A 22,464-nucleotide genomic window follows, 5' to 3' on the forward strand; every position below is an offset into this window, starting at 1 on the left:
ATATCGCCCCCTGATGGCTGGCTGCAGTATAGGTGTTAGGAGTCTGTTCACACTGATATAGTATAATAAAAAACACAAAATGTATTTAGTAAGAACATTTCAATATTAAACAATAATCGGATAATTATGCCTAAATAATGTTTTTATTTATTTATTATTATTTAAGTCCGGTCCCCACAGTGTCTGCTTAGAAAAAGTCTGGCCCTTGGAGAAATGTAATTGATTACCCCGTTTTACATCATTCATAACAGCAACCTCACAACTTTCTGTAGTTTGTCACCCTGGACTCCCATACTGACCTTGACTCCTATACCTCCTCCGTTGTGGACTACATCAACTCCAACACCACCCTCAAAACAGATGACTACATTCCCCAATCAGAAGCCATGGATGAACAGAGAGGTTTGTATACTGCTAAAGGCATGTGACACCGCTTTTATATCTGGTGACACGCAGGCCTACTGGGCTATCCTGAATAGGGGAATCAAGCAGGCCAAGCACAGCCACAAGCTAAAGGGTTGAAGAGCACTTCAACCAGAGGTTCCCGGTTTGATTCCCGCTCCTAGGCAGCATGTCGATGTGCCCTTGAGCAAGACACTTAACCCCTAATTGCTCCCGGTGAGCAGGTTGGCACCTTGCATGGTTGCCTCCGCCGTCGGTGTGTGAATGTGTGAGTGAATGAGTAGAAATGTGAGTAACAAATTGTAAAGTGCTTTGGATAAAAGCGCTATATAAAAAAGCAGCCATTTACCATGTGGCAGGGCATCCAGGCCTCCATTGCCTATACCCTAGGCTCTGTTACCCATACTGTACAAACTTTGAACTCTGTTGCCTATACTCAATTTATACCTACTACTTTCACTGTCTACAACTGCCCTACACTGTAATCTACCTTATATATGTCTGTATGATAGCATGTACAACAGTGCTGTATATACTGTATATATAAATTTATCGCATATACCACTCCCCCCATCTCATCAATCTATGAGAAGCGGTGCTCACGGAGAGCACGGAATATCATCAAAGACGCTTCTCACCCCAACCATGGACTGTTCACCCACCTGCGGGGTACTTGCTCTGGGGCACGCTACCGCAGCCTCCCAGGCAGATCCAACAGGACCACGCATAGTTTCTTCCCCTCAGCTGTCAGACTTCTGAATCAAAACTCTACTTAGCCCACTGCACCTGAATGAATGAATGAATGAAAACTTTATTTAACAGATTGCAGAATGGGTACAGTACAGTACGGCTCAATACACCTCACTGTATACGTGTATAGCCATAGCTTATGTATTATTAAAAACTTTACTGTACAGTTTTATTTATATGTGTCTTATATTGCAACTGACTGTTGATTGTCACATCCTGGTTGGACGTACACAATCTCGTTGCACTGTCTTGTACTGTGTAATGACAATAAAGTGAATCAATCTAATCTAATATATATATATATATATATATATATATATATATATATATATATATATATATATATATATATATATATATATATATATATATATATATATATATATATATATATATATATATATATATATATATATATATATATACATATACATATATCTCTACCTGTATATAATCCTTCTCTATACCTATGATTGCATGTACAATAATGCTGTATATACCGTATATATACACACATCTATCAGTACATACCTGCATATAATCCTCTGTAGATACTATATCTGTACATATCCCTTACCTGATTTGACTAGTTACGCTGCTGGCCAGTATGACTTACTACCATAATGTCTTTATACCTGTACATATTTAATACTATTAATAAACTCTGTACATAGCTGATTATTACTCAGCACTATTATTACTCAGTAGTACTAATTTATATATTTGATATGCAGTAATAACCTGACCATGTCTTCATGTAAATCTCAGCCTGTGTACATCTCAGCCTGTCTGTAGCTACTGTAGTGGTCAAGATCTATTTGTGACCGGAAGGCCAGTGCATCTGTCACAGGCCCACAGACCAAGGACTGATGAGACGACGGTTTTGGATGACCACCAGAGGAACTAATGACAGGATCTGTAAATGAATCAATCCATTTATATATTATAAGAATGTATAGACAAATATCTACAAATGTGTGTACCATTAAAATGTGTTATTATATTGTATTAAAACAAGCAAATGCCTATGTGTCACCATGACCCCAGACTGTCCTTCTGAACCACCAGGAGACTGACTGTAATTCTAGATCCTCGCTATTTTAACTGTCACTTAACTGTCACCATGTATAGTCGGTAAGAGCCACCTCACTCACTCCAACACCAACCAGAAGTTATAAAAGTCATTGTGATGGAAGGAGCTGGACGCACTCCTGCTGAGCCCAGAGCTAAGTAGAACCTGTGTCCACTCTCAGCTGTTTGTGTAAATACTCTGTAATATTGAATATTCACTCTGTAATTATACATATTTTGATTGCTAAACCCTCTCCTCATCCTTCAAGGTCAATCTAAAGAACGCAACAATAAACTGTACATATATCTGATTAGCACTATTATTATTTATTACTCAGTAGTACTAATTTATATATTTGATATGCAGTAATAACCTGTACATTGTATATTAAGTAATAAAGTTGTAATAAAGTACTTCTATAAATTCCATACTTCTACTTGACTGTTACATTTGCACTCTGGTTGGATGTACAATTTATTTTCGTCGTACTGTACTTGAGTTGTATAATGACAATACATTTGAATCGAATCGAATCTAAACTAGTAACGTTACACCGATCCCACGCTAGGGGGCAACAGCAGCCACACACACACGGAGGGTCAAAGTTGAAAGGCTCAGGTTTATGATGTCATCAAAACTCAAACGCCTCCTTTTTACAAACATGGCGGAGACGGAACGCCAAACAGGTAACCAGTGAGCCAATTTGATGTCTCCTGTCAGAAAACAGCATGCGTTGTATAGTGCTTGTTATAATTCCGAGTGAGGACAATAAGCCCGTAACGCTAGTAGTTGCTAAACTCTGACATGGGCAATTTAGCAAGGTAGTTATTATGATATCCCACAGTTTTGCTGCCGCAACTGTTAATGTTAGCTAGGCTAGCTTTAGCCAACCATAACAAAACAAGTTGGTTGCCTGAAGCAACAATTATTATTGTTCGGGGCCAGTCTGTGTGAAAGGGTCATATATGTACATACATGTAGCCAGTCTAATGAAGTTAGCAAATTAGAAAAAGTCAAGTTATCCCTGAATTGTTAGTATTTTCCCGCAAAGACTTGCGGTAGCATCCAAAGTGATTGTGATGCTGCTGCTGGGTGAATTAATTATAAAGTAACGTTAGCAAATATCACTGTTCAATCTTAGAGTCGGATGTAACGTTAGCTTATTGGAAAAAATACTGTCAGCAATCCAATTAACGCTAGTTGCATGTTTGTTTGTTTGTTTTTTACACCAAAGAAAGAATAATTTATTTGACCCGTCTCCCCGTTTGCTCACTGAAGGTTAGCTTCTGTCACTTCTCACACTTCATGATTGATTGAAAACTTTATTAACAGATTGCAGAATGGGTACAATACAGTACAGCTCAATACACACAATTGTTAAGGGCATGCAGACCAGAGAAAGACTTTCGTCTTGTTCATGTCGTCATTTCATCATCCAATATGGCGCAATGCCACCGCCCATTGGCCATTAATGATTGGGGCCCAACTAGTCCTCTTCTTATACCTCCAAAGTCCAAACCCTAGACTATACCTTCATATTCAGTATACCTCTAAACCCTAGGTTATACCTTCATATCAGCATACCTACAAACCCTGAATGAATGAATGAACATTTTATTTAACAGATTGCAGAATGGGTACAATACAGTACGGCTCAATAGGGGAAGCAGACCAGAGAAAGACTTTCGTCTGGTTTACATCAGGGTCCCCCATTTTCAATTCATAGTGACATTTATGACATGCACAACATGCATATATATATATATATATATATATATATATATATATATATATATATATATATATCATGACAGTACTGTTACATTTGTGACATACAAGATATGCAAATATGCAGTACTATTAAACAGAGATCCTAACAGAAAATATATACATACGAGGGGGAGGAAGGGGGGGTTTGGACATTTACACGGGCCAGTTTCGAATTGCAGCCTCCCGTAGGTGCTCTTTGAGAGCGGTTTTGGAGGTGGGTAGGGATTCACATTTTTGTACGGCTTTTTTTGATGTGGCATAATCGCGAAACGTGTTTAGTCCCTTGTTTGTGCCGAATCTGGGTTGAACATGATTTGTGGAACTCCCTCTGGTGTTGTGGTCGTGGTATTCACTGACCTTTGGGAAGTATTTCGACATGTACATGGGTACCTTAGTGGTGTAGTGTATCTTGTAGACCAGGCCCATTGCAAGTTGCTGTACTCTGTCGTCTACTCCAAGCCATCCTAGGTTGTCAAAATGGGCAGGGGTGAGGTCAAGCAATAGTCTGACCAGTTTGTTTTGTGATGTTTGTAATCTCGTTTTTAGTGCCTTTGAGGTGCTTTGGTACCATGAGGTGTAAGCATAGTCGTAGTACCCTTGAATGAGTGCTCCTGTTAGAGTCTTCAGGGTATTCTTGTTTACCAGAGAGGAGATCCGGTACAAGAATCTTGTTCGTTGGTTGACTTTTTTGATTACATTGGATGCCATTTTGGCACAGGAAAGATTTGCCTCTAGGATGGTACCCAGGTATGTAATTTCATCTTTCCTTGTGACAATATTGTCACCCACTGTAACAGAGAAGCCGTTGGTCTTGCTGAGTTTGCTATTTGATCCGAAGAGAATGGACTCTGTATACCCTTCATATCAGTATACCTCCAAACCCGTATACCTTCATAAGCAGTATACCTCCAAACCCTGCAGCATACCTTCATATTCAGTATACAGTAGTAGGCCAGGGGTCTTCAATTAAGTTTGGCCGAGGGCCAAATTTTTTCCAAGCCATCGTATGGGGGGCCGGAAACAAAAACAATGGCTAATTTAATATATATTGATAGTGAAAACATTTTAACTCTGTGACAGACAACCTTATAACTAAGACATACATTTGTGGCAGAGGCAGAGAATGGACAAAATAAACAAGCTGCATAGGTGGTAGGCTTGGGCGGTATCACTTTTTTTCACACAGTCATATCTTGAGGACATAATACCCCGGTGTACGGTATATGTTATACGTTATGACTTTCATTTTCATCAGCGGCGGGGGGCAACCCGTGTTACCAAGTAAACAAATCATCGTCAGCTCTCAGAATGGTAGTCAGAAGCCTGCACCGTTAGCGTTAGCATCTAGCCTAGCCATGGCAGACTATTTGATTCCTTAAGGGCTCGAAATTGCCTGGGTTTTGGTCATATGCTCCCGAAATGCTCCCGTTGTTTGGCTACTTCTATGTGCAGTGAAAACTACTCTAATGCTTTATAACCTAGTCATTGATTTAGTTCAGGGTAATCTAAGATTAGCCGCAGAGCTAACGCTAGTTAACGTGAGCTAACGCTAGTTAATCAAGCTCACATAGAGAGATAAACAGCTGACAGCGGATAGTACAGGACGGTACAAATACAATAAAAAGGCGGGTGCGGGCTGTTGTGTAAACCTTGTACTCTTTAGTTCACATATAATAAGAGACGGATTATTTGCTTGCTCCACTAGTGCAGTGCTTCCCAATCCTCTCCTCGAAGCACCCCAGCCGTTCCATGTATTTGTTCAATTCCACCACCTGATTCAACTTAACTAGCCCTTTATTAGTTGAATCAGGTGTGCTGGTGGTGGAATTTAACAAATACATGGAACGGCTGGGGTGCCTCGAGGAGAGGTTTGGGAACCACTGCACTAGTGCACAACAACACAAACCAACTCTAGTTACCACAACGCTTTACGTTATTTTCACAGCACTGTCGCAACATTAGTCATTACCGTAAAACGTGAACACCGTTGTGACCCACTCGCTCCACTAGTGAGGACTGGTCTCGCCCTCTGCTGGCGCATGTGTGCACTACACTCAACTCCGTTTCACTGTAATAGAAACTGAAGCGCATCTGTGATTTTGACGGTGACGGACTGTATTAATTTTCAATACCGTCGGGATTTCTAAATACCCTGGTATACCGTCATACCGCCCAAGCCTAATAGGTGGCATAATAAACTGTAAACGACATACACATTTGCACTGAACATTATACCTTTGTCTTTTTGCAATTTTATTATAAAACCAGAGACAAGCGCCCATCTCTTATTGGGTTTATCTTACATTACGCGCAACCAATGCGTCTATCTGACAGCCCTTTCTGTGGAGCGCACTGGACTATTGAGAAACAATAGGAATTTTCTATTGGTTCTCCCAGTCCACGTGACCATTTCTAGCATTTCCATTGGCTATAGTGACAGACATAGATATATGATAAATGGATAGATACAGTGGATTAGATGCAGTCCAGGGAAAACAACCAATATAGATATTTCAAGATTCTATGCTTTACATCCGCACATTCTTGCACTAAATTTTGAGATGACAATCGATTCCGATACAATAAAGCAAGTCTTTATCACAAACAAATCCAAAGATATTTAATGTTTTACAAAACATGTCTAGTGTTGCGCCCGGCTTTAGAGGGTTAAAAGCCTAATTGTATTTTTTATTTAGTCAATTAAGTGTCTGGTTGTAATTCCTTATATACCTAATGTAGCGCATCTTCTTGAAGCAGATTCAGCTTTTTTTGCTCTGATTTGACTTCAGTTTAATTGCATTGTTACTATTCACATGTGTGGTGCCGTCAGTCATATATAAGTAAAGATAAAGTTTGAATGACTTACTGAACTGGTGTTTTAATTTCACACCACACATGTGGTGTGGCTGGTTTGTTATTTCAGCACCAGGCGTTGTCCACCGACTTTTTTCATGTTGAGCAAGCGCTACATTGCACCTCGCTGCCTATACCTGTTATTCACTCAACATGGATAAAACAAAGTATAATAAGCATTATTTAGGTGGTGGTAGTTTCTCTATTTGGATATTATAGCTAACATATAGCCTAGCCTAGTTTGTCTGATTTATAAAAAAAAAAAAAATTATAATCTTGAGGGGCCAGATATTATTGCTGGCGGGCCAATTTCGGCCCGCGGGCTGCCTATTGCCGACCCCTGCAGTAGGCTACCTCCAAACCCTGCAGTATACATTCAGTATACCTCCAAACCCTACAGTATACCTTCATATTCAGTACACATCCAAACCCTACTATTTAGTATGTAATTTCATCTTTCCTTGTGACAATATTGTCACCCACTGTAACAGAGAAGCCGTTGGTCTTGCTGAGTTTGCTATTTGATCCGAAGAGAATGGACTCTGTATACCCTTCATATCAGTATACCTCCAAACCCTAGACTAGAGTATACCTTCATAAGCAGTATACCTCCAAACCCTGCAGCATACCTTCATATTCAGTATACAGTAGGCTACCTCCAAACCCTGCAGTATACCTCCAAACTAGGGCTGTCTTAAATACTTTGAAGCTTCGAAGCTTCGTTCGATGGCACAAGCTTCGAACATTAAAAAAAAAATCGAAGTAAAAAAAAAAAAAAAAATTATAATTTATTTTATTTAATTTTTTACTTCGGTCAAGTCAAGTCAAGTCAAGAGTTTTAATTGTCACGGCATACAGGTATACAATGAAATGCGGGTGGTCTTGCCCGCAACGATGTGCAATACAGTGGTACATATAATAGAATCAAAAGAAGAAACAACATTGTGCAGTAACAGATAGCAGGTAACATGGAGTGACATCTCGGTATCTGTACATAGTTATTTACAGCGCATGTGTGACATGCTAGTTAGCTTTGGTAGTGCAATACACTGTTCCTGTTATTCTAATTTAAAGTGTCCTTTCCTTTGGCCATAAGTGTGCGTGTGTGCGACATGAGTGTGTGCCCGCTCATGTTAAAGTGTTAAGTGGCTGCTCGTGTGTGAGCGTGCACAGTGTGCGTGTCGTGTGTGTGTTCATGTGTGCTTGTGTGTGGACAGTTCAATGTTCTGAGCACTCAATGTACATTGTTCATGGCTCTGATGGCCTGGGGGAAGAAGCTGAGCCTAAGCCGCTCTGTCCTAGTAGCTGGGATTTGCAGGCGTCTGCCTGACCTCAGCAGCTGAAACAGGCTGTTATTGGGGTGGTGAGGGTCTTTCATTATCCTGCAGGCTCTGGATTTGCACCTCTTGTTGTATAGAACCTGCAGGGGGGGTAGTGCAATACCCGTGGTACGCTCGGCTGAGCGCACCACTTTCTGTAGGGCCTTCTTGTCCTGTGCCGTGCTGTTTCCATACCAGGCAGTGATGTTTCCGGTCAGGATGCTCTCTACAGCTCCTGAGTAGAAGGACTGGAGTATCTTCCCCGATACTCTGAACTTCCTTAACTGTCTCAGGTGGTAGAGACGCTGTTTCGCCTTCTTTACTACTGTGCCTATGTGTGTTGACCATGTCAGGTCCTCTGAGATGTGGACCCCCAGGTACTTGAAGCTGCTCACCCTGTCCACGGTAGCCCCGTTTATCATCAGTGGTGTGTGTGTCTCCTGCTGTCCTCTCCTATAATCCACGATCAGTTCCTTGGTTTTGCCAATGTTCAGGAGCAGGCTGTTGTCCTGGCACCAGCGTTCCAGTACCTCCACCTCCTCCCGGTAGGCCTTCTCGTCGTTGTCCGAGATCAGCCCCACCACCACCATGTCATCTGCGAACTTCACTATGGAGTTGGAGCTGAACTTGGCCACACAGTCGTGTGTGTAGAGTGAGTACAGCAGGGGGCTCAGAACACAGCCCTGGGGGGACCCGATGCTCAGGGTGATGGTGTTGGAGGTCTGACCCCCCACCCTGACCGCCTGGGGTCTTTCGCTCAGAAAGTCCAGTACCCAGGCGCTCAGGGCGGAGCTCAGACCTAGCTCGATCAGCTTGTCCACCAGTCTGGTGGGGACTATGGTGTTGAACGCTGAGCTGTAGTCAATGAACAACAGTCTCACATAGCCCCCCTTCTGACGGTCAAGGTGCGAGAGGGTGCTGTGCAGTACCTGGGAGACCGCGTCGTCGGTGGACCTGTTTGTCCTGTATGCAAATTGCATAGGGTCCATATCACTGGGGAGGGAGGCACAAATGTGGTCCTTGACCAGCCTCTCGAAACATTTCATGACCACAGAGGTGAGTGCCACCGGTCTGTAGTCATTTGGACATTCGGTGTGTGTGTGTGTGTGTGGCTGTGTGCATGGGGCCATTGGGTGGGGCCGGGGGACAAATACACTGGAGGAAAGGAACCCAGCTCAGCACTGCTCAAATTATATCATCACTATTGCCTGTTTGAAGGATATCATCCTCAAACACATACACCACCTACACGCCTATTCTCAGTCCTTGCCCCACAATGGTGGAATGAACTACCCACCCCAGTTAGGACAGCCGAATCCCGTCCAATCTTTCGCCGTCGACTAAAGACGCACTTCTTCAACCATTATATGAAAAAAAAATCTAACCCTAACTAACCTTACTGTCATGCACTTGTCCTAATAAACTAACCTACACTGTAACACGCAACACTTGAATATGAATATTGTTACTCGGCTGATAGAGTTGTATCCTTCCTGATGACCTGTCGTACAGAACTTGTAAGTCGCTTTGGATAAAAGCGTCAGCTAAATGACTAAATGTAAATGTGAATGTAAATGCCTTGTAGAATTCCACACATAAGAAAGAAAGATACTGGGATGAATAAACAAAATAGGAAATAAAATGTAGAAATGGATGCAATACATAAATAAATATGAATCTCCATATATGAAATTAGGCCTGTTGCAATAAGCAATAAATCAATTTATCGCGCAATAATGAAAATGAATGCAATGATTTTGATGGGCGCAATTAATTGTTATTTGCGTGTTTGTTTTAATGAGGCGGGAACCAGTACCTCTTCGTGTGGGGAGGCGGGCCGCTGCCGTTACTACAGAGTACAGCACGGGAGCTCCTGTGAGCACCATGCGTATGTTGGGCAGTAGCAACGCTACATAGCTTAACTACATTTCTCAGTAGCGTGATGGTAGCGTCGCTCCTTTTGAACCAAGTAGCGTTCTTTGTAGTGTAGCTATTTTTAGACCCAAGTAGTGATGTAGCGTGAACAAACGCTATACGCTACTGCCCGGAGAAACTGGACTGCTAAATAAAGATTAAAGATCTAGTGTTGATGCTATGACGCTTCCTCCTCATTGTTGATTGCCTGTAGTAGCTGCATCTAACGTTAGTAGCTAACGTTAAAACTAACCTAAAGTTAGTTGTTCACCAACAATCTCAACATTTGTTTTATCATTAGCTCAAAAACACAGAACCGGACGACACAAGTTGTCCGCTCATAGGTTCTGCTAGGATAATAACAACAATACTTCCGGTCGGTGGGTTTCAAAATAAAAGAGCAAAGTCTAAAACACCGGAAAAGACGTTTATTTTGTACAGCGTTTTCCTCCACGAGTACTCAAGTACATCATGTGATCAATCGATCTGTTTTTTTTTGCCCATCCCTAGTTTATCCTGTGCTGAAAAGTCTCCATTCCAATAGAGATAGTATATATTTGTGTTTATTTGATTATTGTTGAGCTATATTTTAATCGAGAGTAACTGGTAGTGTAGCTTACTACATTTTCCAAGTAGCTTGCCCATCACATAATCCCCGAGCCACAGTAAACAAACGCGAGCCACAGTTAGGGTGACCAGGTGTCCCGCTTTTGGTTGTATACTGCACAGCCATTTTACCTAATGTCCCACGTCCCGCATATTGAGAGGATGTCCCTCTTTTCGAAGCAAAAAATAAAAACATGGGTCTAAAAGCCCCTTCCTACAGTAAACGTAGCAACCCGCCTCTTGTCCACACACATTGCTCTGCTCGTTTTATCATTGCTCTCACGGAGATAAAACTGGGAACGAGGTTACTCTGCTTCTGACGCTACCTCATATCTGATTGGTTAGGTAGTAATTTAGGATATTTAAAATGTCTTCCAATGTTAAATAAAGGTTTATTGCACTTTGAAACGGTTTCCTTGCATTATTATGCTATTATCATTATATTAGTAAAAAAAAAAGTTGATTGAAAACTTTTGGGAAATACATTTCTCAAAAAAATTATTTCTCTCAAAACCGCAATAATATCACTTATCGCAATAATTTCTGGGACAATTAATCGCCCAGCAAAATGTGTTATCGTGACAGGCCTATATGAAATAGAACATTTAGATAAGGTGCTACTGAGATGTTTTGGTGAGTTCTTTGTTTTTTTGTGGAAGTAGCCCTTCTTAAAAATGCATGAACATTCACTGATAATTGGTCTGTAGTGGAGTCTACAAGGTCTACATTGCCGGACCATGTAGAATCCGGACCTTGTAGACTGACATAATTCTGTGCATAGTTTAGTCTACACAGGCCATATTTCAAATAATCAAAATCTTACTTCATTCATCTTAAACATTCTTGATTTGGGGGATTGGTAGTTCCCATGAAATCTGAAGTTGTTCAAACGACAACAGCGATCCACCTTGAATTAAATCACACAGCCGTGTTGGCTGCGTCACAGTCACGAAAGGGGCTACTTAATTCATTAATCCAATCCACTTTATTATAGAGCACATTTAAAAACAACAAAGTTTACCAAAGTGCTGTACAAGTCCCACAACATAAGATAAAAAAAAATAAATTCTTTTTTAATTTGAAGCTTCGAATTAAAATCGAAGCTCGGCCCCGAAGCTTCGATTGCCAAAAAAAAATTTGAAGGTCAGCCCTACTCCAAACCCTACAGTATACCTTCATATTCAGTATACATCCAAACCCTACTATTTAGTAGACCTTCATATTCAGTAGGGGTGTAAAACGATGCATTGATTAATCGAAATGCATCGATTCTAATGTGACGATTCAACTGCATCGATTTGAAAATGTTAGAATCGTGCGGCCGGGTAGCGCAGCGGACTAAGCGTCTGTCTACCACCACAGAGCCAGTGTGATCGAATCCGGCTGTGGTGCCTCCGGCTTGGCCGACCGTCCATACTAACACAATTGGCAGTGTTAGCGGGTGGGAGGCCGGCGTGGGTTGGTCCTGGTCGTTGTAAACAGCGACTCCTACAGTTCGGTCGGGCGCCTGCACAGCAAGGGAAGGATCTGGGAGAGGTAGTGTGACCTTCCACACGTTACACTCTCCCAGTGAGAGTCCGCGCTGCCAGGTGAAAAGAAGCGGTGGGCTGGCTACACATGTGTCGGAGGAAGCATGTGATAGTCTCTGCCCTCCCAGACCGACCGCAGGAGGTAGAGTGCACAACGACCAGGAAGGGGATTGGGAATTGGCATAACGACTAACATTGGGATGGGAGAAAAATGGAAAAAGAAGGGGGGAAAAGATAAAAAAAATAAAATAAAAAATGTTAATCGATTATAATCAAAAATATTAATAATAATAAAATAAAATTTTTAAAAAATGTGGTGTATTTTTATTGACCTATAGTCTATTCATGCTGAGTGAATCAGTTCTCCCAGCCACATTTGTGTATTCAAATCTTTTTGGGGAATTAACTGATAGAAAATGAATAGAAAATGAATCGAATCGTGGTCAAATGAAGAGATTTCATGATGCATTGAATCGTTGCCTGAATAATCGTAATTATGAGGTCGCATTGTTACACCCCTAATATTCAGTAATATAGCTTAATATTCAGTTTACCTCCATGGCCTAATTCCAGGCATAGTTGACTTCACCACTACACCATCTCTGTTAGCATTACCACTGTATCTCTCCCCAGACATTTTATTTATATTTTATGGGCAGAGACTGTGTTTCATTGAGCAGCCTGGCTCTCAAATAAATGCACATAGCAGGGTTAGAAATTAAAAAAAATATTCAAGGGCTTTTTTTGCCCCCCCCCCCCCCCCCTTAATTGATTTTCGGGGGCTTTTTTTGTATTTCTGGGGCACTGAATTTTTATGATAAATGGTTATTAAACATCCTTACATCCAAATATTTTTACAGTCTTCGTCCCGCGGACAAAAAGATCCACACAAGCTCCTCGAACTCTAGCCGTGTTTGCAGCCGGAGTCTCATGACAAGCTTTGCAATAAATTATATGTTGACCGGTAGCATCCTCCTCATCCCCTACCCAGTCTAATCCCCACGACTCCATCGTACTCCGTTTTAAAAATTTTTATTTGAGGACATGGGGAATCTGCTTCTCAGACTCTTTTTTCCTTCGTGTTTTTATAGTTTGATAAAAAAACGCTCCATCTTGTCGGTCTTCAAAATGCCATCAAATGCTGGTGAGCTGCTCACCTGCTAATGTGAGAGGGTGGGGAGAGTGACGTTGACATCGGCGTCTGATCAAAACAGATTTAATAAATCACGTCTTTCACTCGTCGGTTAAATAAATAGTAATATAAATGTTTATACTATGTTTGATAACGTAATGTTAATGACATTAATAATGTCTCCATATATATATATATCATTAGTAAACTGTCTGGGGCTTTTTGTCCCCCCCCGGCCCCCCAACGCTGCCTGATCGCTGAAACCAACGACAACCTCCGCCTCCCAACGAAGCGATAAACTCATCCCAATAGTATGCAACTGCAGAGCCGCAGAGCCAGCGGCACTATCGGGTCCGGTCTGGGGACCGTTCCGCAGCGCCACCCACCCAATGGCTGAATTGGAGTACTGCACTGTGCGGGCACAACTGTGAGCTCTGCGGCTCCGCAGCTGCACGCCTCTCGCTAATCCAGCACCAAGCTCCCGCACCAGTAAACTGTCGGGGGCATTTTGTGCCCCCCTTAAATGATTTTCGAGGGCATTTTGTCCATTTTCACAGGCATTTTGCCCCAAGCCCCCGTAAATTTCGCACCCTGGCACATAGTCTCTCACATCAACTCTCCTACTACAACCCGCAAGTTGCGATGTAAATTCAGTTCAGCGTAGTCTGCCTTGCGTTATTTCATGCCAACCGTTCAGTGCCAAGGATGAGAAATCTCGTTATTAATCGTTATTTTTATTATTAGCGATTTCCATTCATTTTTCATCAATCTAGCCTCACATTACCACTGGGACTCTCTCTGAGCTCGAACAGGGAAAATACCGCCCTTATCGTCTCCCGGATGGTAATGCACTCTTTGGATTGGACTGAATGAAAATGCATGGGGAAAAGAAAATCCAGAATCCACATTTTACTTGTCAGGCATGTAATCCGAGCCGATTGCAGTCTTTGTGGTCCCTCAGAACAGCGTGTAATATGTGTTTTGAACACCCAGCGTTGGATCAATAAACGCGATCGATATTTGGAATGGCGATCAGGAATTGGAATAATCTTTTTGGAGAACATCTGATCTGAGGTAAGGAATCTATTTTACCAGTCTTGGGGTAATCAGAGCTTTTTTCACAGATATATCAACGTGGGCCCTATATGTGTGTTGATCAAGAAATAGATAATCGATTTTACAGCCCGCTTCTCTAGCGTGCGTACACATATACTATCGATAATCTAGTGTTTATTTGAAAACGATTCATAAATAGGCCGAAAAATGACAGTTTTTTGTGTATTCCAGTAAAGGGCGATTCCTGTGGAATCTCTTTTTAAAAAATGGTATAAAACGGAAATGTACAGATGAAAAAACAATCCGTTTCGACAATGTTGACTGCAAGCAAGTCATTGATAAGCGACGGGCGTATTAGACACATAGCCATAATTTAAGATATAGTTTATGCGTTCGCAAATGTGGTCGCCCTCTCATTGAATAGAGCGCTGGCACTCAAGCGCTAAATCGTGCGCCCCCTGCTGGCACTGAAAGTGTTAAAACAGCATTGTGAAGTTAGCCTGTACCCTAGAGGTAGACACTAATATGGACATTCAATCAATATCAGTATTGATCCATAGCATTTTACTGATATCGGTCAATATCAGTTTATTTTCTACAACTTCATTCTAAAGGCCAGTGTAATTTTTCTAATATTCCAGTGTAATCTTCCTGGCAATCACAGTGAAGGTCTAATTCAATATATATATATATATGTGTGTGTGTGTGTGTGTTTTATATTCTATTATGAATATAATACTATACTATAATATATATATATTATATTATTAATTAGAACTCTCACATTTTCAGCAATGTTCAGATACACCGTCGTACACACTCCAATGCTCTAAAAGCAGGGTGTCTCAATTTCCAAAGGGGCCGAAATGACAAATGCAGATGATTTTGTGGGCCGGACAGTCACAATAATAATACCTTAAAAAAGTGCATTTAACCCTTTGATCGCCATGCTTAAATTCATAATTTACCATCCTCCGCCAGCCCTATTTAATATGGAGAAGTTCCCCTTCTTTGCAGGGCTATAACTTTTTAAATTGTATAATTGCTAAATTGACATTACTATGGCCCATTCAACGTCCTATATCTATTGTTCAGGGTGTAGCAACGTTATACTTTTTCATTCACATATTCATACTAAAATACGGTCTAAAGTATAAGTATGTTTTTATCGTTTTCTGCAGCTTTCTCCAGAACGTGATTTATAGCCCCAAATGCATTATATTGATGATCAAATACAGTTTGATAGCAATCTGCGCGAGATAAAAAATGTCAAATGGACGTGCTTCTAGAAGTTACTACTTATGATCTGATGTTGACCGGATGGGGGGGGGGGGGTCGTTTATAATTCCGTGGCCAACGTTATATGATTCATCTAGTGTGGGTGATATGATCATTAGAGCAGTTAGTATCAAACACGTTAGAAAGTAATGTTGAATCTTACCGTAGCTTCCTCGTAGCGTTGGGCGATGAGCGTGGAACAGAAATGTTCCTATTATGGGATGTAGAAATATGCGATCCATTTCCAGGTTGTATAATAGTATATACGTCCAAATCATGTTTATCGAGTTATTTTCAACCGATCGATGTCCAGTGTATCAAGATGGAGTCCCGCTAACGATAGCGAGTGCCCGGACGAAATATGGGCGAGCACCACTAACCGGCGCATCACTTCCTGTTTGGGCGATCCGCCGATCGGCCACCAGATGGCGCTCTTGAACCGTTGGAGAGTTGAGAGGGGATCAACAGGAGATCTCAGGTCTCCGGGGGAGAAATATGATTTCGATCACAGATTTCTGAAATATTGATATCAAAGACGTGGTACGGCGTCTTTGGCAGAATGAGCATGTCGGGGAAAGACGTCCTACGGCGTTTTTGGCGATTAAAGGGTTAAGTATTAGCCTAATTGGTAATTTTGTTTATTTGTTGAATTTGTGCATACCAGCTCAATATGTTGTTGTAAATGCACTTATGTTCATTTGACATCTCAATGAATACATTGAGTGCTGTTTAACCCTTTCACTGCCACACGACAGAAGGTTAACCCTTTACTATCACACAACCGACGGTTAACCTTCTGTCGTGTGGCAGTGAAAGGGTTAACCTTCTGCATATTGTCACAGTGAAAGGGTTAACCGTTTGGTAGTGCGGCAGTGAAAGGGTTACAAGGTGGGTAAGTAGGCATAATTTATTAAATTGGCTTATTATAGACTTAGGTCGCTTTCACACTAGAGCTGTTTGGTCCGGACTATCGGACCAGAATTCGATAGTCTGCTTTTTTGGGTTTGTGTGAATGTGCGTCGAACTCGGTCCGCGGACCAAACACGCAAACTCTGGTCCGCCAAAAAACATAGGTCTCGGTTCGCTTCATCGGACCAAACGCGGACCAAACGTAGGAAGTCACCTGATAAACTATGCATCTTGGGTAGAAGGAAGAAAAAAACACTGCAGCTTATTATTATTACCGCGGCACACTGCATCTATCTATCTATCTATCTATCTATCTATCTATCTATCTATCTATCTATCTATCTATCTATCTATCTATCTAACTGTGCATCTTGGGTAGAATGAAGAAAAAAACACAGCTTATTATTATTATTATTATTACCGCATTCACTGCAAAACAAGCACACTGTGTAAACATGTCTCGTGGACAGACTTTGGCGAAGTGAAAGCCCTGATCGACATATGGGCAGAAGACCAAATAAAACAGCTGCTTGTGGGCACTCACAAAAACAAGGAGGTGTACAAGTTGTTTAGCGAGAGGATGGCGGTAATGGGTTATAATCGAACGATGGATCAATGCCACGCCTCTGCTACTATCACGCTTCACGCAGTTTGTATTTTCGCGCATTTCACTTCCTGAAGGGGAGGGATTTCCACTCTCCATTGTGTCCAATAGACTAGCGCCCTTTTCGACCGTGTGACATTGTTCATAAAGTTTGGTGCGCCTGACAAATTTCTGTGTGAATGCAGACGAACCAAATGATGAATGCAACAATGTTGCAACTTCACCACCAGACCCGCACCGAGTCCACCAAAACTATATGTGAAAGCACCCTTATTGTTTACATATTTAAATTACATATATTAGGTTTACATGAATTATTCAGAGTTTGTAAGATTAGCACTTATAGGTTAAACTGGTCCTGGACTTGGAGATGCCGTGTTACATTCCATTTAAATAAATATTTAAAATAATGATCCTCCATACATAGGCAGAGGACCTAGGCTTTCTGCGTCATGCACTCACTCTACCTAGGTGCCTCGCCTTGTCTAAACCAAGTGCAGTCCGAACATGTCTGCCATGGAGAATTGCATGCTTTGTGCGAAAACGCAATTCCAGGTAATTCACGAACCCGATTCTCTGCGCATTGTCTAGGGCTGCACGATTTTGGGAAATAATCTAATTGCGATATTTCTGACAGATATTGCGATTGCGATAAAATTTGCGATTATATAAAAAAAAAAAAAAAAATTTAGCAGCCCCACAGAGGTTTATTGTAAAATGCGGCTTGCATCTGGCCTACGCGGTGGGTCTGTTCGGGACACCGAGCCTGAACATTTTTCTTTTTACCTGGGAATCGATACCGGTACCCAACGGTACCTTTTTTTCTGTACTTTACTCTCCCTCTCTGAAGTCTAAACTTCACAACACACAATCTAAAACCCCTTACCTCCCTCTCCCAAACTGTTTCTACAACAACAACAACAACTTGCAAAGGAGATCTTGTATCTCAATGGGACTTCCTGGTTAAAAAAAAAAGAAAAGGCTAATTGCGTCATTTCAAATCGCAATTTCGATTTAAAATCGATTAATCGTTCAGCCCTAGCATTGTCCAGAGTGCATGTCCGAAAAAGGTTTAAGTGGAACTAGGGCTGGGCGATATGGAAAAAAATCATATCGCGATAACGATATGATAATTTAATTTTATTTCTCGATATCGATAATTATCGAATTGTTATAAGTATAAAAAAAAAAAAAACATATTTTTTTTTAACAACAGATGTATGTTTATTTTGCAGCAATTCTTTGTCATTGCCGCCATCTTTAGTGTTACATCCCCTCACACTCCAGTTCTCAGGCTGCAGCTGGTTTAAAAGCTAAAGTAAACCGGCTTCTCTGCTGGCTGTGGCTCCAGTTGAACAGTTCTGGCTCTGCTAGTTTATTTTCGATCTTTTGGCGCTTTTTTGGTGGACAAACCACCGCACATGTGCACTGTGACTCGTGACTGGAGTCTAGTTCTGCTAGCACACATAGCCTACTGTGTACAGACTGTTTCAATGTATTTTAAATTAGAAAGCAAACAAAATAAATGGACAAGAGAAAAAGAAATCTGAATTTGGTCAGTATTGTCATTTGGACAAGCAAAGCCATTACTTTAAGTTGCAGGCAAGAAAGACAAGTCTGTCCACTGTCTCTGGTTTTAAAACTGCCCTGTTGCAGGTAAAAAAAAAAAAACGATTTTTCGATTTTTATTTTATTTCGATATTCGATATCGATTATTAAAATATATCGCGATATTTATCGTTATCGTTATATCGCCCAGCCCTAAGTGGAACACACACAGTCACACACGAGCAACACACAGAAAACATCTCTCACCTCAGCATCTCTTTCTACCATAGCTTTCACTTGTCTTGCACAAAACCAATCATGCAACCGAATAATACCACGGCTTGAGTCGAGTGAAAACTGAGCTTTTAAAAGCTAAAGTAATTTGTCCTTTCGAGACCGAGGTGTGTTTGATGTCTATCACAGGACGGATGAATTGCACCTATAGGAGAGGCAGTGGGCCAAAATGTATTGATACTGTAAGGCAGGGGTGGCCAACCTTTTTTGAACCAAGATCTACTTTTTTATTTACCACCTAGCCCGAGAGCTACCAGCCAAAATTGTATATTGTAAGCCGTCATTTGAGGCTTTATAAAAGCAGCATAATGAACACAAATCTGTCAGTGCCGAGTCCGACCTCATCTTAAATAACAAACAGCATTGCTTGTTGTAGTTAACAAGGAGAGGAAGAGTTGATTTAGCAAAAAAAAAAAAAATGTTTTATTTTTTAATAATCAAATTTTATTAATCAAGATCTACTTGAAATCAGCCCGCGATCTACCTGTCGATCGCGATCGACTGGTTGGGCACCACTGCTGTAAGTGAATTCAGTCTGCGGGCCGGATGAAAATGGCATGCGGGTTGTATTTGGCCCTTGGGCCTTGAGTTTGACATGTGTTCTAAAGGAAGGGACTATATTTGGATGACCATAGTCAAGACAGTACCGGCTACCTATGTCAACCGGTATTGTGTTGGTCACATCGGTGCCCATCGCTGCTTTTAATCAATAATTACATTTGTGAAAATAATCCGGTCTCTCTCCCATGTGTGGCTGTTCAGGTTCGCCCCCCGAGGGGGATGCAGTCCAGACCCCGGCCACTTACAACTACATGCTGCCCAAGAAAGAAATCGGCATGGTTCATGACATGGGGAAGTGGAAGCGATCTCAAGTACGTTGTCCACCTCCCTCCAGCTCGCTTTGAAGGGCTTGTTTGGTAAACCTTGAACGTGTTGCAGGCGGGGCGACAGTGGCTCCGGAGGTAGAGCGGCCGTCTGCTAATCAGAAGGTTCCCGGTTAAATTCCAGCTCCTACCGGCAGCGTGTTGAAATGTTGGTTGGCACCTTGCATGGTTGCCTCTGCCATCTGTGTGTGAGTGAATGGGTGAATGCGAGGCACAAGTTGTAAAACACTTTGGATAAAAGCGCTATATAAATCCCGTCCATTCCATAGACCTCTCACGGCCCCGGGTGACATATTTTCTGCCATCATGGCTGCAGCTATAGGAAAATGAATGGATTAATAGATCGCTTCTAGCTTCGTCTGTGGTCCATACAGCTGTGGTGAACAAAGACTTCTAATATACATTTCTCTTTCTGATAAGGCAGTGGATTTTGAGTAGCAGTTTAAAAAAAAAAAAGAAAACATCACTCTCCAAAACTAATTTAGCATCGCAGATCAGGTCACCAGCCATCACCAGCGTCGGTGCATTCTCTGCAACATCTGTCATTTAGGTTTAGCAATTTGGCTTAAAATTGCTGAAAGATTGCATAAAATCTTTTGCTGAAACGTAATTTTACCATTAACCCCACATGCAGTATCAAGGACAAAATACTGGTAAATCAAAAGACTACACCAGGGCTTGTCATGATGAGGTATCATATATGTAGGCTAATATATATATATATATATATATATATATATATATATATATATATATATATATATATATATGTGTGTGTGTGAAATAGACAATACGCACATCCTGTTCTTGGGTGCAATAAAAGTGGCAGCATTTTGTATTTATATATATATAAACCTTATATAAGAAAAACAAAAACGTGTAGTTCTTTAACCCTTTCACTGCCGCACTACCAAAACGGTTAACCCTTTCACTCCGACAATTCACAGAAGGTTAACCCTTTCACTGCCACATGACAGCAGGTTAACTGACCGTCGGTTGTGTGATAGTAAAGGGTTAACCTTCTGCCGTGTGGCAGTGAAAGGGTTAATATAGGCTAGTACATTTTTGGAGAATTGTCTACTTTTGCCCATTTACATCCTAAAAATCAAATTAATTGATTAATTAATTAGCCAATCAATTATATGACAGTTGATGATGATGATGATAATAATGATGATGATTCTGCCCCCCACACACACACACTCTCCCCCCTCTCTCAAAAGGCCTATGCTGATTATATGGGCTTCATCCTGACTCTGAATGACGGAATTAAGAGACAGAAGCTCACATGTGAATACAAAGTGTCTGAGGTATGGAACTACTCTGTCTATACTAGAACAAGTGAATGTTCTGCATAATGCATGATGTTTCCAAAGTCAATGAGTAATTGTGTTAAATAATTGTGATTTCAATATTGACCAAAATAATGGTCATTATGATTTTTGCCATAATGGAGCAGCTCTCTGTAGCAAGTTTGGTCTTAGCTTACCAACGTATCATAGAGGAAAATAATGCTAATCACTTGTTTTATTCGTAAAACATTGACATCACAGTTGTTTGACATCGTCATTGTTGTTGAGCAACAGCTCTACAACACTTAGTGTCTTAGAAATGTATCAATGTTTTAAACTACAAATGACTATGAGAGGATCTTTTTGAAAAGGGATTGTTATATTTTGGATGCATATTGATGACATTTCACTTTTTTCTTTTTTATGAATTGAATTCCTCCTGATATGTAAGCAGTTGATTGCTATTGCTATTCCACAGACAATTGTAGCTCTTTTATTTAATGCCACATGCTCTGATGAAATGGTAACATGCATTTAGTGGTCTATCTGGCTGTCACTCTCTGCCTGTCACAATCGCAGTAGGCGGAGCAGAGCAGAGAAAGCACTCGTTTTAATTAAAATGCCCCTCCGAGTGGGTGGAGTTAGCCATTTAGAAGAGTGATACCATTAACCCTGCTGCCAGAAAAATCCATGCAAGCAGAGGTATGATGGATGAGCAACTTAATAGCTGCTGTTTTGAGCGCAAACCTGCATAAGTGCTTCGAAAAGGTAATTTCACAAATAAAAAGAAAGTAGGACTGAAATAGGTCTGAGAATCTATTGAAATGTTATTGAAATCGCAATATGACCTAGTCACTAGACACCTAGTGCAATAACCAAATTTGTTCAAGTGAATGTATTATGTGTTATTAACATATTATTAACAACGGTTGTATGTGTTGATATATGAGAATTATATTAACAAAAACATAATGCTTTAGTGGTCTCGTTACTAAGGATGGGGATCGAGACATATCTATTGTGTATTAATTTACTCTGCGATTAATAAAAAAAATTATTCAATTTAATAGCCTCAAGCATTTGGTCAATTGGTTGCTTGCTAGGATGGTTGTATATTGAGCAATAAAAGCAATACCAGTTCTGTTAAGAATCTATTGTTATATAAAGAGTCGATAAAGACTGATCGTTAAGCAATCTGGAGAATGCTATCAATATCAATAGAAATGAACGAACCCCATCCCTACTTATTACT

The 22,464-nt window shown here is 40.9% G+C and overlaps 1 protein-coding gene across 1 annotated transcript in view; it reads left to right on the forward strand.

Moving 5' to 3' along the window:
• ptpa (protein phosphatase 2 phosphatase activator) overlaps positions 1 to 22,464 on the forward strand; it is an 88,312-nt gene that overhangs the window by 5,928 nt on the left and 59,920 nt on the right. The window contains exons 2-3 of the mRNA XM_084325415.1: positions 19,799 to 19,908; positions 21,144 to 21,230. Coding sequence (XP_084181541.1) covers positions 19,799 to 19,908; positions 21,144 to 21,230 — 197 coding nt within the window. The remainder of the gene's footprint in view (positions 1 to 19,798; positions 19,909 to 21,143; positions 21,231 to 22,464) is intronic.

This window comes from Notolepis coatsorum (genome assembly GCF_963971535.1).
Source record: "Notolepis coatsorum genome assembly, chromosome: 11".
NCBI classification, from domain to species: domain Eukaryota; kingdom Metazoa; phylum Chordata; class Actinopteri; order Aulopiformes; family Paralepididae; genus Notolepis; species Notolepis coatsorum.